This window comes from Tamandua tetradactyla, chromosome 17, assembly GCF_023851605.1.
Source record: "Tamandua tetradactyla isolate mTamTet1 chromosome 17, mTamTet1.pri, whole genome shotgun sequence".
NCBI classification, from domain to species: Eukaryota; Metazoa; Chordata; class Mammalia; order Pilosa; family Myrmecophagidae; genus Tamandua; species Tamandua tetradactyla.
Window position 1 is genome coordinate 77,488,577 of NC_135343.1, and position 18,747 is coordinate 77,507,323.

General features: G+C 39.2%; 1 protein-coding gene and 1 pseudogene across 9 annotated transcripts in view; one reads left to right on the top strand and one right to left on the bottom strand.

The window, feature by feature from the left end:
* LOC143661423 (TIMELESS-interacting protein-like) overlaps positions 1-5,413 on the bottom strand; it is a 43,206-nt pseudogene extending 37,793 nt beyond the window's left edge. Inside the window, exon 1 of the transcript XR_013164575.1 lies at positions 4,993-5,413. The product of XR_013164575.1 is annotated as a TIMELESS-interacting protein-like (transcript). The remainder of the gene's footprint in view (positions 1-4,992) is intronic.
* SLC30A6 (solute carrier family 30 member 6) overlaps positions 4,984-18,747 on the top strand; it is a 61,164-nt gene continuing 47,400 nt past the window's right edge. For 2 of the 8 annotated variants that reach the window (XM_077135005.1, XM_077135006.1), the window contains exons 1-2: positions 4,984-5,110; positions 15,348-15,434. In XM_077135005.1, coding sequence (XP_076991120.1) covers positions 5,108-5,110; positions 15,348-15,434 — 90 coding nt within the window. In that variant the 5' untranslated portion in view covers positions 4,984-5,107. Of the gene's footprint in view, positions 5,111-7,996; positions 8,066-15,347; positions 15,435-16,287; positions 16,522-18,747 lie in introns of all 8 variants that reach the window. The other 6 variants (XM_077135009.1, XM_077135008.1, XM_077135010.1 and 3 more) reach the window with 6 other exon arrangements.

Consider the following 18,747-nt stretch of genomic DNA (forward strand, 5'->3'; position numbering starts at 1 on the left):
CACATAGCTTTTATAAAGAAATTCATCTGTGAGAGCTGTAAAGTCACAAATTGACTCTCATTTGTGATTAGGATGTATATCATAAATAAGTATCTGCTAATGCTTTAGTAGAGTCATTCAGTTTAAGATCAGGTGACACTTTGTAAATATAACTAGTTGTGAAGCACACATACCTTTAGTCTTGGGACAAATTTCTGAAAAAGATAGAAAACTATAGTTCAGAGATTCATATATATTGCTTAGAATGCCCAAAAGTTTACTGTTCGACCTGACAGTCTCCTGTAACTAACAAGTATCTTGTTGGAAGAATAAACTGAAAATGACTCTTGTTTATATTGAAAATAAATAGTACCGTCATTCTGGGGAAGTTTTTCAAAAGCTGGCTTTTATTTAAATAGTTTTTATTGTAAAATATAACATATATACAAATCAAAGAAAGAAAAAAGCAATAATTCTCAATGTACACTTTAACAAGTAGTTACAGAACAGATCCCAGAGTTTGTCATGGGCTACATTCCACTATCTCAGATTTTTTCCTTCTAGCTGCTCCAAAACACTGGAGGCCAGAAAGAATATTAATATAGTGATTCAGCAGCCATGCTCGTATGTTAAATCCCATTTTCTCTTATACTTCCTCCTTCTCCTTTATTCCTTCTCCAAATCTATGGGGATCTTTGGGCAATGCCCGTTCTGACTTTTCCATGTTGAAAAGGGGTATCCACACTAAAGGATGGGGGATGAAATTAATTGATAATCTTTCTGAGGCTGTTCCCTCTGGGTTTCAGGATTTAGTTGACCTAGGAACCCTCTGGGAATCATGTGTTCCAGGAAAGCACACCCAGTGCATGAAATCTTTATAAAGTCTCAGTTCAAGCCCTAGGTGTTCGTAAGAGTCAACAGGAATGATATTGATTGGGGTTTAGCAAACCATGGCAATTAAACTATCTAACTGAAGCTTGCATAACAGTAGTCTCCAGAATAGCCGCTTGACTCTATTTGGACTCTCTTGAACGCTGCCTTATGTTATTACACTTCTTTTCCCGCTTTTGGTCAGAAAGGCGTTGTCAATCCTACACTGCCAGGACCAGTCTCATCCCCGTGAGTCATGCCCCACATTGGCAGGGAGATTTTCACCCCTGAATGGCTTGTACCATGTAGGGGGGAGGGCAATGATTTTCCTTGCAGAGATGGGCTTAGAGAGGGAGAAGCCACATCTGAGCAACAAAGAGATTCCCTGAAAGCAACTCTTAGACCTCATTATGGGTAGTCTTAACTTTTCCCCTACAGAAATAAGTTTCATAAGGGCAAGCCTCAAAAATCAGGACTTGGGAGCCCCCAGTGGTTTAGAGGGTACCCAGGGTTTTCCAGATAGGAGAGCTTAATAGTTCCATATATATATTTTTGTTTGTTTGTGTGTTTCCCCTACTTCAACCTTCAAGGGATTCTACCAATACATTTTGTCAGCCCACCATAGTCTGAGATGTATGCTGGTTTTATATTAAGCTATACAGAATGACAAGGCCTCATTCCCATTCTGATTTCCAGGACTTTGGGTTGTTTAAATGAACTATTCAGAGAGGTAGATTTAGATTATGTGTTACAGAAATTTAGGTTCTAGATATAATAAACCTCTCTGCCTTTGGTCTCATATAATGGCTAAAGATCTAGAGCATGTATACTATCATCTTTTACCCTGCATTCTCATTTACCTTAGATCCAGCCAGAATGGCTTCATTTTAAACTTTGAGGCCTGATCTCTTTTTTGGTTACTCTAACTGCTATTATATATAGCTATGCTAATTTGGGGGGCTCTTTTGTTGCTCAGATATGGTCTCACTCTCTCGAAGCCCAACTCTGCATGGAAAAATCATTACTCTCCCACTACATGGGATATGATATCCAGGGGATGAGAGTCTCCCTGGCAACAGAAGACATGACTCCGGGGGATGAGTCTGGCTTTGGCACTGTGAGATTGACCAAAAGGAGGAACAGAAATGTAACAAAATAAGGTCTCAGTGGCTGAGTGTTCAAATAGAGTCGAGAGGCTACTCTGCAGGCTACTTTTATATACCAGCTAGCTATCAGCTAGATATTGCTAATTACCATGGTTTGCCAACCCCCAACCAAAACCATTCCTGTTAACCCTAAAGAACACCTAGGGTTCTAAATAAGACTCTACAAATGTTTCACACTAAGATTACTTTTTTGAAATCTACAACCTCCAGATAGGTTCCTGGGCCAGGTAAGTCCTGAAACCCAGAGAAGCCAGCTTCTTCAAGAACATCAACCAGTTCCACCCCCCATCCCATATTATCAATATCTCTTTCCAACATGAAAAAGTTAGAATTAGAATAAGCCAAATACCCCTAAAGATTGGGAAGGGGATCAAAGAAGAAGTTATAACAAAGAAGATAGGATTTAACAATGAGTATGACTGCTGAATCATTATATTGATATTTATTTTAGTCTCCAGTGTCTTGGAGCAGCTAGAAGGAAAAACCTAAAAATGTGAAAGTGTAGCTGATACCAAACTCTGAAATCTGTTCTATAGCTACTTGTTACAATGTACTTTGAAATTTATTGTTTTGTATATATGTTACATTTCACAACTTAAAAATGTTTCCAAAAAACCATTTGGCTATATTTGTGAGGGTTCATTTTTGAACTTTCAATTTTATTCCATTGGTTGGTATGTCTGCCCTTGTGCCAGTACCACATTGCTTTGATTAGGGCAGCTCTCAGGATCATACTTGTGATTAGTGTAGCTTTGTAATACATTTTGATATAAGGCAATGTGAGTCCTCCAACTTTGTTCTTCTTTTTAAAGATATTTTTGCATATTTTTCAAGGTTTTTTGGCATGTTTTTTATTATTTGAGGCACCATGCCATTTGATGCCTGGTTTGATTGGTCGTTAATATGATGACTGGTTTTTCTACTTCTGCACAGAAGGTTGTTGGAATTTTGATGGCATTGCGTTGGATTTGTAAATCGTCTGGGTAGGATTGCTATCTTAACATTTAGTCTTCTAATCCATTAATGTAAAATTACTTTCCATTTATTTTGATCCTTAATTTTTTTCAGCAAATTAATTATATTAAAATTTTAATTTTTTTTCTGAGTACAAGTCATTTATATCCTTGGTTAAATTTATTCCTGAATATTTGTTTCTTTTAATTGCTATTGTAAATGGAGTTGTTCTCTTAATTTCCTATTTGGATCATTCATTATTCATATGTACAACACCAGTGATTTTTGAGTATTGATCTTGTACTCTGCCACTTTGCTGAACTCATTTATTAGCTCTAATAGCTTTCTTGTTGATTCTTTGGGATTTTCTACATACAAGATCATGTTGGGCGGTGTGACGGGGGCTCAGTGGCAGAATTCTCACCTGCCATCCCGGGGTTTGCTTCAAAAGGAAAGAAAAAAAAAAGATCATGACATCTTCAAACAGGAAAAGTTTTTCTTCTTCCTTTCTAATCTGGAGACCATGTATTTATTTTTCTTTCTTGATGGCTCTGGTACAAATTCCAGGACAATGTTGAACAGTAGTGTTTTAAGAAGCTATCCTAGTCTTCTTTTTTATCTTATGGGGAATGCTTCCCTTCTTCATTGTTGAGTATGATGTTAGGTATGGGTTTTCACATGTGCCCTTTACTGTGTTGAGGGGAAATTTATAAAAATCAAAATATAGGGAAAATATCATAATATATTCTTACAGAAAACAGTCTGGTCTATAAGAATTATATACTCTTTTATACAAATTTGTTAAAATAAAAAAGAATAGTAGGAAACTTCAAATTATCGAGTGGTTTGCTCTGAGTGAATGAAACAATAGTGTTCTAGCTGTCTTCCTGCTTCCAGTGTTGTCCAGGAATAGTACAGAGTGACATTGAAGTCTTTAAAGCCAGGTTATGGTAGGGTGTAATTCCGTTTTTCCCCACTGAATAGATGGCTCATATTAAGTGCTTAATAAACGTTAGCTCTTATGGTCCATCTACAATCCATTCTCCACACTGCAGCCACAGTAATGATTTCTACATATAATGCTCACTCCATTGTTAAAATTCTTCCTGTGGTTTCCTCTCTCACTTGGGAAAAAAATGTGGATGCTCCTTATTCCTAATTTAGAAGTTCCCTCTTTATCTGGCCCCTGTCTGCCACTTAGATCTTACTTCTTCCCCTCTAGCCCAAAGTTCCAGCTTACTGCCTTCTTTTAGATTCTAAAACACCCTAGTTTTGTTTTGTTTTGAAATTATTTTTTTACTTAAGGTATTTGCATTAACTGTTTATTCTGCCTAGGAAAATGTTTACAAATTCACAAGTCCGTTTAAATTTCATGTCCTTAGATAAATTTTCTCTGACCACCATCTAAATTAGCCAGTCACTCACTGTATACGGCATTACCCGATTTTCTACAGATCACCATTTACCTCTGTCTTTCTTAAAGTTTAATTTTCCCAACTTGTTTTCCGTCTCCTCCCATTAGAATACAAGTTTCATTAGACTGGCGCGACATCCACATGTGGTCCTTGAATAGCTATTAAATTTCTATTTAGTGTGTTTTTATTTACCAAGTTTTCTGATTAATTTCTTCCTATATAAAATAAATTTCATATTGAATTTATATGCGTTTTAGGAGGTACACTACAGTATTCTTTAATTAGTCGGTCTGGGTTGAAATTCAGCTACTATGGCAGACTAGGTATCACTTTGTCCAAGATCTTTAAAATCTTTGTTTTCTCATTGTAAAACAGGAATATCTATCTCATAAATTCACTGCAGAAATTAAATCGCATAAATAAAAGGGATTTAACACTCAACAAAATTGTCCTAACATTATCTCGACCCTAAAACTCTCTGATCTCAGCCTCAGAATTAACAGCCTGCTCCTCTGATGGGTCCAGCTCTGTTCCAACACCCGCCTTTGACGCCCCTGAACGCAAGGGCAATCGGGAAAGAGGTCGAACTTGGCGACTAGGACACTCACTTCCGCATCCGGGTCGGTCGCAGCCAATCGGCTTCTGATATCCCGCCCCTTCCGTTGTGGGGACTGCAAGCTCGCAGAGTGTCGTCTTCCGGCGGGAGCAGTGCGGCTCCTGATCATGGTGAGTTGGTTGGGCTTTCGAGATTGTTGTGGTGGGTGACTCCTTTTACCGTCTTTTGTTCCGCAACACCGTGGAAATGCCTCAGCTGCTGAGAGAGGGTTCGTCGGAGTTGAGGCCGGGCCCCTCCCGGGAGAAGCGGCTTCGCCCGGAAATTCCCGCAGAGCCCTGCTCTCCCCGCTTGATCCCTCAGCCCCTTCTTCTGTCGCGGGGTATCCCAGACCCGCCCCCGGGGCCAGCTTCCACCTCACGGTTAATTGATGACTTCCCTCGGCTCAGGTTTCCTTGATACCGAAATAACAGCCTTGGTCGGTATCAGCGACTGTGACGTAAACAAAAGACCTTAAAACTACTCCATAGCAACAACCACCGTAATAGTGATAGCCTTTATGATAACTCCGGTGGTAGTAAAAATGGCTCTGAGTTATATATTAAGGCAGATTCCTCTATTCTGCTACTCGGTTTTATTGAATGCTGGTAGCCTGATAGAGCAGCCATTTACAGGACCGTGACTGGAGAAAGTCAGCGTGTTAGGAAGGCATCTTACTGCTGCTTCATTTCTGCGTTTGTGGAAACGAATGAAGATTTCACTATACCTTCTGGTTGTTCGGATTTGGTGTTTCAGTACATTTTGGTAAAGAAATTAGTCATTTTATGGTTTGGATGCCAAGTGTACGTATAGGTCTGAATTTTATCTACAGATAAGTAGTTGGTTGTGATTTCGGGGGTGGTGAGTAGAGTGGAGCTCTGCTTATTGATGGCCTCCATATGTGAAAATGACTACTTTTATGTGGCTAAGCTATCGTCACCCAGTTTTTCCTTGAGTGGATATGATTTGGAAAAATGTTTCATTCACACACTTTGTCTTTAATTTTTTCTGTAATCCCTCTTTACATGCAGAAAGTGGGTAAAATTCACTTTTCTGACTAATGACCGAGTAGCCTCCACCTGAACCCTAGTTCAAAACATTTGCTGCTGTAGAGCTGGAGGGATATTTGTAAAATTTGACCATTGCTTAAAACCCTTTAATTTTTTTTTTTTCTGTAGGCCTCAAGATCAAGTTCTGTTTATCATGGTATACAGAGCCATTCAAAGTCAAGTATCTTAACCTTTACAGCCTCTTTTTACACACACAACGTCCATATTCAGCTACCATGAGCAGCTCTCAGATCATGTTCTTAGAATTGGGCCTTTGCATCTGTAATTTGTACATGCTGTTCCATCTGTCTGAGCTGTTCATCCCCTCGCCACCCCACACCGCCCATCCTTTCCAGTTCATTCCTTATATGTTGTTAAGATTCTTTTGTGAGCTTTTCCCCTGTGTTCCAAGATCCAGTTAGGCCCTCCCCCTTTGCGCCCCATGCTTATCGTTAACGTCTGTGGCCCTTACCAGACTATTAAAACTGTGTTTGAAATTTTCTTTTCTATTTCCTAGACTGTAAGCTCTGAGAGCAGGACCTTCATTCGTTGTTCACATTTGTGTTTCTAGAGCTTGTACAGTTCCTGATGCTGAAGAAGTTTTCAATAAATACCTGTTTTATAAAATCCTAAAATACCTATGGTATTAAGTTTTATGCTTGATACATTAGTAATATAAAGAAATAGTAGCGTTTAGAATTTATTTGAGAGGATAATGGGAAGAAGGTTTTAGTTCTCAACCATTATATATTATTTATTAAGATCATACCATATGCAAAGCTGTCATAGAAAATACAGTCTTGGTCATTAATGAAGTTACTGAAAAATTACCATCATGCAAGATGACAAGATGAAAGCTCTACTATGGTTAATTGCCAAGTAAGTGGCACTGAAAATGCTGCAGTTTGGAATGATCTTAGAAGGCTTCATGTGGGCTGGTATGATACATGAAATTGAATCCTTTGTGCCTTACTGTTTTTGTTTTTTAACTTTTAATGTTTCTTAATTGTAAAATATAACATATATACAAAAAGCAATAAATTTCCAAGTGCATTTTAACAAGTAGTTATAGAGCAGATTTTTAAAGTTTGATATGGGTTATAGTTCCGTGATTTTTCGTTTTTTTTTTTCTAGCTGCTCCAAGAGACTTGGAGACCAACAGAAATATCAATATAATGATTCAGCAGTCATACTCATTTGTTAAATCCTATCTTCTCTGTTATACTCCCCTTTTTAAATGACATGTATATATAAAAGCAATACATTTCAAAGTACATAGCAACAATTAGCTGTAGAACAGATTTCAGAGTTTGGTATGAGTTACAATTCCACAGTTTTAGGTTTTTATTTCTAGTTGTTCTAAGGTATTGGAGGCAAAAAGAAATATCAGTATACTTCATACTTATTTGTTAAACACAACCTTCTTTGTGTAACTTCACTGTCACTTTTGATCTTTATCCCACTCTGGGTGTATTTGGGCTATGCCCGTTCTGTCTTTTTCATGTTGAAAGGGGCTGGCAATAATGTGGGATGGGGGGTGGCACTAGTTGATGTTCTGGAAAGGCTGGCTCCTCTTCATTTCAGCCTTATCTGGTCCAGGGAGTCATTCGGAGGTTGAAGGTTTTGGAAAGTTTCCCTAGTGTATGGAACCTTTGTAGAATTTTATAATGCCCTATATTCTTTAGGATTGGCAAGAATAGTTTTGGTTGGGTGAGAAGTTATGATAGGTAGCAATGTCTAACTGAAGCATGCGTAGAGAGTGACCTCCAGGGTAGCCTCTCGACTATTTGAACTCCTCAGCCACTGATACCTTATTTGTTAAACACTACTTCTATCCCTTTTATACCTACTCGAACACTCTTTTAATACTCGTTGCCCTAATTTAGGTGAGGAAACACAGGTGAAGTAATTTGGTAAATGTTACAGGGCTAGCAGAGCTTGGATTAGACAAGTCTGTCTTTTTCACCTTAGAGTGGTAAGTGATCATGAGCTCTGCATGGACCAGTTTAGATGAAGATGGATTGATGTCTGGAGTACACGGTAAGACTGGAAAGAAATTGAGGCTAAGTCATTGAAAATTTTTAATTACAGGTTGTAAAATTCGTAGTTTATCTTGATGGCAACAGACAGCTAATGTAATTTTAGGATGGGTGTTCTAGGTTGCTAGCTGCCAGAATGCAATATACCAGAGACAAAATGGCTTTTAAAAGGGGAATTTAATAAGTTGCTAGTATACCTTGGTTCAAGAAACCTGATGAACTTCAGAGTCTCTCTCAAGTGAGAAAGTGCATGGTGGATAGGGTCAGAGTTTCTCTCTTATCTGGAAAGGCATGTGGCAAACGCGACATCATCTGCTAGCTTTCTCTTCTGGCTTCCTTTCCTGAAGCTCCCAGGGAGGCATTTTCTTTTCATTTCCAAAGGTCGCTGGCTGATGGACTCTCTGCTTCACATGGCTATGTCGTTCTGCTCTCTCAGAATCTCCTTCATTCCCCAAAATGAAGGAGGACTCCAGAAACTAATCAAGACCCCCCCCCCCCAAATGGGTGGAGACACACCTCTACCTAATCCAGCTTAACAGCCACTCTTGATTAAATCACATCTCCAAGGAGGTGATCTGATTACAGTTTCGAGCACAATAGTGGATAGGGATTAGAAGAAACAGCTGCTTTTACAAAATGGGATTAGGATTAAAACATGGCTTTTCTAAGGTATAAACATCTTTTCAAACCAGCACATTCCACCCTTTGGACCCTAAAAAAGACATGTTTTTCCCATATGCAAAATACATTCATTCCATAACAGTGTCAGAGAACCTTAAACCATTTCAGTAGCAATGACAAATGAAATACAAAGTTAGAAACAGTTCAAACTCCTATCAAAGTTAGTTACAAGCATAGACTGTTCTAAAGCAGAATTATCCTTTGGGTCTGGACCTGTGAAATTCAGAACAAGTTATTTGCTGCCAACATACAAAGGAGGAACAGTCATAGGATACATATACCCATTTCCGTAGGGAGGAAGGAACACAGGGGTCACTGGACCCAAGCAGTTTGAAAACCTGCAGGGCAAAGTCCATTAGATTTCAAAGCCTGAGAAATTTATCTTTGGAGCTTTAGAAGGCAGCAGTCCCACCCTTTCCAAGGGCCTACGCAGAGGCCTGCTTTTCAAATGCAACCTTGGGGGATATTGGGGAAACCACCCTTTTCTTGGCTCCATCCTCTCCAAGGATTGTGGCTGCACCTGGGCCCTCTGCCATCTCTGGGGCACATGTTCAACCCTTCCATGTGGTGGCAGTCAGGCTCTCCCCAAACCCCAAGGAATGTGCTTCACCCCTCCAAGGCCTGAGGCAGCATGACTTCCACTGCAACGAGGTAGAAGGCCCATTCTCTGCCTTTGGGGCAAACTCACCCTTTCCACAGGCTTGGGTGGGTCTGCTCTCCTGGCCTGAGGCTTCTTGACTTCAGACCTCAGCCTCCAAGGTTTTGCCTCTGAAGTTATTTTTCTTCCAGTGTGTCCATTCTCTGAACCCCCCAGTCCAGACTGGCAGTAGCTCTGTTATACAGGTCTCACAACACTCTCATTGGCTTTCTATGCAGTAGTCTTGGATCATGCCCATCAAACATAAGCAGCTTCCACAGATCCTTCCTGGATAACTCCATGTCTAATCCTGGCTTTCTCTGAAATGGCTGGCTTGTTCCACATTTGGCCAAATCTTCACATGGAACAGTATTCTCTGGGGTCTCCTTTCCTGAAGCCCAAAATTTTCCAGGACATCAATTTCTGGTTCCTTTGTACTCAAGAGTTCAGTTTTCAACTTATCCCTTTCCTGTCACATTTCACTATAAGCTGTGAGGAGAAAACAGGCAGCGCTTTCCACATTTAATTGGGAAATCTCTTCTGCTAAATATCCAAGTTCATGGCTTTTAAAATCTGCCTTCCAGCCAAAGCCACTAGTCAGTTTTGCCAAGTTATCTGCCATTTTAAAACAAGGCTCGTCTTCCTTCCAGTCTGTAATAACACATATAGCATTTCTGTCTAAGGCTTTACCAGAAGTATCTTTAGAGTCCACATTTCTACCAACAGTCTCTTCAAAGCATTCTAGGCCTTCTCTATCAAGCTCCTCACAACTCCAAAATCTTTCTCTTACTGTTTAAAAAGCCGCTCCAACATGCTTGATATTTGCAAACCGCAGCAGCACCTCACTCCTGGTACCAAAATCTGTTCTAGTTTGCTAGCTGCCAGAATGCGATATATCAGGAATGGAATGGCTTTTAAAAGGGAATTTAATTAGTTGCTAGTGTACAGTTCTAAGGCCAAGAAAATGTCCCAATTAAACAAGTCTGTAGAAAAGTCCAATCAAAGGCATCCAGGGAAAGATATCTTGGTTCAAGAAGGCTGATTAAAACATCACTTTTCTAGGATACATACATCTTTTCAAACAAGCACAAGGAGTTATGCAAATGTTAGGGTTTTTGTTCAGTTTTTAGTATCAGAATGGCATTAGAAAGAGCACTCTGCCTTTTTTAAATTTTTATTTTGAAATAATTAAAAACTTACAGGGAAGTTGCAAAAATAATACAAACCACATATAGAGAACTCCAATATGGCAATCCCACCAGATAGATAAATTTAACATTTGCCACTTGTGCCATATCATTCTATTATCCATCAATTTCTGTTTCCTGAACATATGAAAGCAGCTTGAACACATTTTACTCCTTGAATACATAATCCTTCCATATGCATTTCCTATGAAAAAGAATACATAATCACATTAAATGTAGTTACCAAGTTCAAGAAATTTAACATGATATAAAGCTTACACTCCATATCCTAATTTTTTCTTTTGTCTCAATAATGCCCTTTTGAGCCTTTTCTCCCTCATTCTTAGATCTCATCTAGCATTATGTATTGCATTTAATTGTCATTATCTCTTTAGTTTTTCTTTCTTCTTACTACCTTCTTGCTTGCACTGTTCTTACTGAGTCTCCCCGTATGTGACAAATTACTTCTCTTTTGCAGCTTTCAGAATTCTCTTTATCTTTAGCATTCAACAGTTTGATTATAACATGGCACAATTTGAATCTATTTGGATTTATTCTCTTTGGGATCCATTGAGCATCTTGGATGAGTATATTCCCATCTTTCATTAAATTTAGGAGGTGTTCTGCCATCATGTCTTTGAATATCCTCTCTGCCCCTTTCTTTCTTCTCCTTCAGGGCTCCCACAATACGTGTATCAGTTTGCTTGATGGTGTCTCACAGGTTCCTCAGGCTCTGTCTACTTTTCTTCATTCTTCTTTCTGCTTCTCAGACTGGATGATTTCACATATTAGGATCTTCAAAATTCTCTGATTCTTTCTTCTACCAGCTTCAATTTGCTGTTGAACCCCTCTAGGGAATTTTTAATTTTTGCTACTGTGGACTTCAGCTCTATTTGGTTTCTTTTCATGATTTCCATCTCTCTATTGATATGCTCTTTATGATTGCCTATAATTTTCCTGCTTTCCTTTAGTTCTTTGTTTCTGTTTTCCTTTAGCACTTTGAGCACATTTAGGAACATTAAAAAAAATTATTTTCATCTTCTTTTGCAACTTAGACTTTGATATTTTCATTTAACTGTCATTATTGTCTATTATGCTATTGTGCTACTACTGGAATTTGGACTGTGTTCCTTAAGCTTATATTCAGTTGATGTATGACACAGATTTCCTTGAATGCCAGGAACTAGCAAAAAAAAAAAAAGAAAAAACACCTTTTCCGTTCATTGCAGATGGACCTGTATGAGTGCTCTTCTTCGGCGCTTTTCCATATACTGAGTTTAGAGAATAGCTCCAAGTGAAAGCAGAGAGGCCTCCCTGGTCATTTCTGTGTATGCCTCTTGTCCTGCATATTCCCTCCTAGAATGTAATTTCCTCATGGTCCTAGGCACTGCATTGTGTTTTAAAACCACCCATCTTGTATCAGGCAGCTATTTGGTCACCACTATACAGATTGGGCCAGACATTCATCTTCCCAGTATGTGCATGAAGGTGACTGCTCTCTCCAGAACAGGAATCAGAGATCTGCGCGCTAGGAGCTTGGGCCAGCTCAGCTCAGCAAGGGAGAAGTGGAGCTGCCAACAAGGATGCTGGAAGATCCTACCACTTTTCCTTAATTTGACAGTCGCTTTTAAAATTACAATCCTTTAAATGTTTTCTGGAACTTTGAGAAAGATATTTCTGCAAGTCTTTGCTGGTTGTTCAAAGCTTCTCTGGGGGAACAGAACCCTAAAGTTTCTTATTCTACCATCTTGATTAGAGTGACTGACATTCTGCCTTTTGAGAAATCTTGTTGATTCTTCTAATCTGGACTTTAAGTTAAAGTAACTTAAATAAAACTGGTTGAAGTTATACATTTTTGCTACTGTGGACTTCAGCTCTATTTGATTTCTTTTCATGATTTCTGTCTCTCTATTGATATGCTCTTTATGATTGCCTATCATTTTCCTGCTTTCCTTTAGTTCTTTGTTTCTGTTTCCCTTTAGCACTTTGAGCACATTTAGGAACTTTAAAAAAATTGTTCCTAAAGTTACCAGAATATATCCAAGGTTAACAGTATTAAGCATGATTTGTGTTTGGGATCAAAACATCCATACATAAATCTGTGAATGGTTGTTATGGTGATTGTGGACTTTACCATCTAAATATTTTGTCAAATTTAAAATCTAAATATTTAAATTCTTGGCACATATCAATCAAATTATTACATATGAGCTACTGGAAAGTGTGAAGGACTTTTTCTCTGTAAGCAGTTGCTCTGTTTTTGGAATAACATGATATTTTCTGTTTTAAAATTTATAACTATAGAGCTTTGCTTTTGGAAACCAATGCCAGAAAAATTACTAGGGCCTTGCATATTTTTAGCATTTAAAGATTAAGCTTTTTTGAGTGATAACTGAAGCAATTAATAAGCACAGACCTTTTTGTCACTATTCCCATTATTACCAGTGAACATCATACATTCAAGTCATATAACACACAATTTAAGCCCCTCTTTGGCCTTCCTAACACATATATAAATTAAATTTCTGCCTTATTATCTGTACTACATCATAGGAAATCCATAGGCTGGGATGGATTTTATCAGTTTTGGAGTGATCTGATTTTAATTATAGGCTGAATAGCAAAGATGATATGCACTTTGGGGTAGGGGTGGGAGTATATTGGGAAAGATCAGAGAAAGATAGACCTCCTCCAAAATAGCTGAAGCTGAGGTTTAACAAGAGATTGGTGGAACTACATAGGGAGGGGCATGCCATTTAGTTTAAGATATCAAAGAGAAAACATGATTTCAAATGAGTAATACAAAATCTCAGAAGCAGATTTTATGACTAATAAGCAGGTATTGATTTGGCCAACTGTTTTAGATATCTAACTTTTGAATTGGATCATTTATCTTTTTTTTTTTTTAGAAGTTCTTTGTGTATGGAGGAAATTGGTCTGTTGTCTGTCCTGAATTACAATTTTTTTCACAATTTGCCTTTCCATGTTTGAGGGGTTTTTTTAGGGTAGGGCTTTTCCCTCCATAAAACTATATAGTAAAATTCACCATTTCTTTTCCTTTATAGCCCCTGTGTTTTATGTCCTATTAAAAAAGGGTTTTTCAACTCCAGGATTATAAAATTATGTATCCATGCTTTCTTCAGTTACTCTAATGCTTTATTTAAAAAATTTTTTTTGATAGTAAAGACATTACTCAATGAATTAGGACATAGTTTGCTTTAAATACATTTTCTTTTGGGGAAGGTTAGAGGATACAATAATACTCAAGAGAAAATCAAAGACCTAACATTTTTATATTCCACAAGTCTTTTTATTTTTATTTGTTTATTTATTTTTGTGTGCTGTATGGTGGGGTCATATTTCATTCTTTTTCCATGTGAGTATCCCATTATTGCAGCACCATTTGTTGAATTTTTATTGTTTTTTCTTTTGTTTGTTTTGCTTTTTTGTTTGTTTTTGGGAATTGCGTGGGCTGGGAATTGAATTTTTTTTTTTTTACACCACTTATGAATTAATAAAGATAGGTTCTAGTAGCTCAGGCTCCTTTCCATTGATTTTCACAAAGTGTGCTACTCTGGGTGGAGCAGCCAGGCGCTACAGTTGAATCCAAGTACCTTTTTCTTTGACTTCCTTCTTTTTCTGATAATTTTCCTTCACACATTTCAGGAAGCTACCTCTGTTTTTAGAGTGCTTAATATGCTCTGTACATAAACTAACTCCCTTGGCAAGGATCTTATCCTTAACTTGTTTGTTTACAACAGTACTAGCAGCATGCTGGATAACATTCTGAGTCTTCCCACTTTGCCATGGTAACATTTTGCGGGACATTCCATTTTGAACAGTGTCATTCCCTTGATGTCTGTCGTATGACCGTTCTTGTAGATTTGCATGTATGTGGCCAAAGGAATGGCTGCGTGTTTTCTAAAAGGCCTAGAAAACATACAGTGGGTGCCTTTCCTTTTCTCTTTGTGTTAATCAGTTTGGCAGATTACTGTAAAATGATGGTTCCAGCAAAAGGAACTATGGCTTTAATTTTTAATTTTTAAAATAATTAAAAAATTAGAATAAGAATCTGACTTTAGCTTTCCAAATATCATTTGTTACAGAACTCATATTTCCCCCCATTGATTTGGAATATTGCCTTTATCATAAACTAATGTCTGATGTGCTAGAACTTCTACTCTTGGGTGGTAAATCCCATTCTCTTCACCACTTGGTCTCTTTCATTGTCAACCCCTCCGTTATCCCTTTTCCTGCTGATCTCATACCATGTACTAGCAGCGGCAGCAGAGACTACCTAGGGTGTCAGATGCATTAACTGAATGCTTAAGAGAGAGCCTCAGAGGTTTTCCTATAATAATACTATACTTTTTTTTTACTATAATAGTAAATATATATATATATATTTTTCTTTGATTAGGTAAAATGTAATGTTTTCTTTCCATTGAAGCTATTTGGCAAACTATTTCCATTTGTGGTTCAAAATTGTCTTATACATTTAAAAATAAAGAGTGTAGTCTATAGCTAAACTACGTGAGTTTGAATTTGTTTTCAGCCATTTACTAGCTTTGCAAACTCGGGCAACTTACTGAAAGTTTTTTTTTTTACCTCATCAGATTACTGTGACTATTAAATAAGCAAATATGTATAAAGTGTCTAGAATATGTGTTTGACACATATTCAGCATTTAATAAATTTAGTTACTATAGAGTATCACAGGAATTATAAGAGGATTAGATACAAGAAATGCTGATTTGTGTATTTTGTTTGTTTTAAAGGGGACGATTCATTTCTTTCGAAAACCACAAAGATCTTTTTTTGGCAAATTGTTACAAGAATTTACACTTGTAGCAGCTGACCGAAGAGTAAGTTATTTTTATTCCTTATCTCCAGATTTCAGTGACATTATAACATTAAAAATGTAATTTTTAAGGTAAATAGAAATCATTCTCAGTCTCACCATGAGCAAATATCCCTAAAATGTAACAGATCCCTAAAATGGGTAACAATAGCCTGGAGCCAAAGCTATTGTTGAGTGCACACAACTAGAGGGGGTAGTAGAACCTGCTCTCCTACAAATGACTTAGAAACTGTTCCCCTGTCTTGTTATTTCTGAAGTTCATCCTCTGCCCCTACAGACTGCCTGGTGCTGCATGGATACCGTAGGAACCTGGGGATGAGGGTGGGATCAGGGCTGGAGGTGGGCTATCCTTCACCAACTTCCTGCATTCAGCTAAGAACCATCCTGCCTAGGCCCCTAGTGAAGAGGGGACCTTCCTCTCAGAGCACATTGAGAGCTAATTCTGTATTATTTGGCCACAGAGCACATGGAATTCAGCTAATTGGTTCACACATCCTTTGCCCCATTCCCGGGCCCTGCTTTTCTCAGGAGGCAGCCCATTAAATCACATCTCCAGTTAATGAATTATTTTGCAACATGTCTGGGAGATGCATGAACTGGAAATCTTACACATGGTGGAGGATTTTGCCATTCATTTGGTGGGTAATTATGCAATAATGATCTCTAATTTCCATCTTAAATTACTTCTAGGACCAGCAGAAAGGGAAATGCAGAGTGAGTGTAATTTTCTGAAAGAATCTCTTCCCCTCCCCCCTCCCCCAAAGCTTTTTAGCAATTAGAAGAAGAGACATTGAGTAAAATAAAGTTGGCTTTGATAATTCTCCACATGTGAATCATTCTGCAATTTGCCCCTGCAGGTACAGGGACAAAGGCCTGCACCACAAATGCAAGCCCACCCAAGCCCTGGGGCAGCCTGGGGACGGCTGTCTGACCAATCTGAACTCGGCAAAGAGAAGAGGGGTTGGGCAGGAACAGGAGTGGACAGTGCTGGGAGCTGGAGGCATCTTTGCAGAGCCTGCCGTGAACCAGGATGATCAGCTTTCCTCCTCCCTCCCTCCCAGTTCCCCACAAATACTGTACATTTGTGCTGTGTGAGTGCACATGTGCATATGTATACACACATGCAAGCAAAATGGGCTTCACCTCCTCATTCTGAGAGCATTAGTCTGAGCCAGTTGCAGAGAGGCAGCCAGGTAGCAGGAGGGAAAGAGAAAGTGTCCATGCTATATAAGGAATGAAAGGGGCTGGGCTTGAAATGCCCATTCCCATGGAAGCAACATGAAATTCAAGTTCTACCACTTACCATGAGAATATGGTTGAGCTTCAGTTTCTTCATCTGTAAGATGGGACTAGTCAAACCCAACTCAGAAGACAATTGTAACAAGCAAAAGCTAGACCATATGTAAAGGCTGTAGTATAGCCCTGCACACAGGACACTCCCAGCCAGTGTGATCCCTCTTGCCCGCCCTCCCTCGGTTGGCACTGCCTCACCTGGTTCAGTGTGCAATTTCTGGGCCCCAGGAAGAGCCACGCACCCACTCAGGGATGCCCCAGTTTCTCCAGACCTCGACAGCATCAGCCCTTGGACTGGCTTACACTCTCCATTCCTTCCCCCTCCCTTTACCAGTCTCTAGGACGGCTTTGATCATGTCCATGTAACTTTCAGCCTTTCTTCAAGCAGGACTGTGATTTGCAGTGGAGGCTGAAGTTGTCATAAGGAAACTGGGCTCCTGATGTGAGCACAAGGGAAACACCATCAGTGAGGGAGCACAGAAAAAGCCAAAAGCCAGGGGTACCTCATGTTCCCTGCATGGTTAGAATGAGTTCACAGACTTCCTGGTGACCTCTCGGAGACTTTCCTTCCTAGAATTGTCAGGGGACTGACGCTGGGGTCAGTGGGTGGAGCTTGTCCACTCCCATGGGGCTGGGGCCTCCCAGTTCCCAGTTTTCTCCTGTCTCTGGCTGAGCTCAATTTGGTAGAACCTCTTGAGTTCTACCAAATTGCCATAAATCAGGCTGTTTTCCTGCTCTTCTTGCTGGTCTCCATTCTGGGCATCTAATATTTTGACTAGCGCTGCCTCCTCATCCCAGGAAACTGACTCATCACTTGCTGTTCCCTCCAGCCTAGGCAGTTTCCATTGTCCACTGGTGTTCTAGTTTGCTTGGCTTCTTCCTGAAGACTGGCTGCCAGTGATCCTGGACTCCTCTGCCACATGGGAGCATCGGCTGGTCTCTCCCTTCTCTTCTCGATTTCATTGCTTCTATCTTCTTGCTTCCATGGCTTTCTCTCTCTCTCTCTCTCAACTGTTCTTGAGAGTACCCTTAAACTTAAAATTCTCCAAATTCTTACAAATGCAGTCACTTCCTTAGGAAATAGATTAGGGGCTATCTGTTTTAAGGCTTCCTTTTCCCCCAGACAAAATCTTTGAGCCAAGTTTCTAAAGCTGAAGGTTGGGACAAAGTCAGACTTCTGTCTGAGTGGCTACCCTGCTCTTAGAGCTGAGCACTTGATGGAGGATGGAACCTCCTGCATGGAATTAAGCATCTCCTGCATGGAGCCACCACCTCATAAGCAAAGGCAAGAGTGATAAGGGTCCCAGGGTTCTCAATACACCCTACCCAAATAGAGCCTCTGTCCTTGGGGTTGGGAGGAGGAAGGACGCGCCAATCTCTTGATGGCGCTTGCCTGGGACTTTGCCTCAGTAACAAATAGATGTAGGCATGGTGAGAAACACTGAAGTCCTCCTTCCAGGACAAAATCCCTCCAAGAGAGAGCCTTATGTTCTTGGCTGTGACAGTCAAGAATGGAATCTACACCTTGCTTAACTGGGAGGAGAGAGGGAGAAGGAAGTTTTGGTTCTAATACTACACACACTCTCCATTCTTACCCAATTTTCATAGATTTTCTTTTTGTTTTCTATTACAGAAGTTGTGGGTTTATAGAACCATCATGCATAAACTACAGGATTCCCATCTATTCCCATATTATTAACACCTTGCATTGGTGTGGTACAGTGTTACAATTGATGAAAGTACATCTTTTATAATTGTATGATTAACTATAGTCCATAGTTTTACTTAGGGTTTACTGTATAATGCAGTTTCATGAAATTTTTTTAAAATTGTATTACCATTTATTTAACCTAACATATCCCCCTTTATCCATATTCAGATATATATTTCAGTGCTGATAACTAAGTTCAAAATCTTATGCCTCCATCCTCACTATCCATTACCAAAACATTTCCATCATACCAAATAGGAACTCTGTACATTTTAATTTTAAGCCTTAACTCTCTAAGCTCTAATCATCTGTA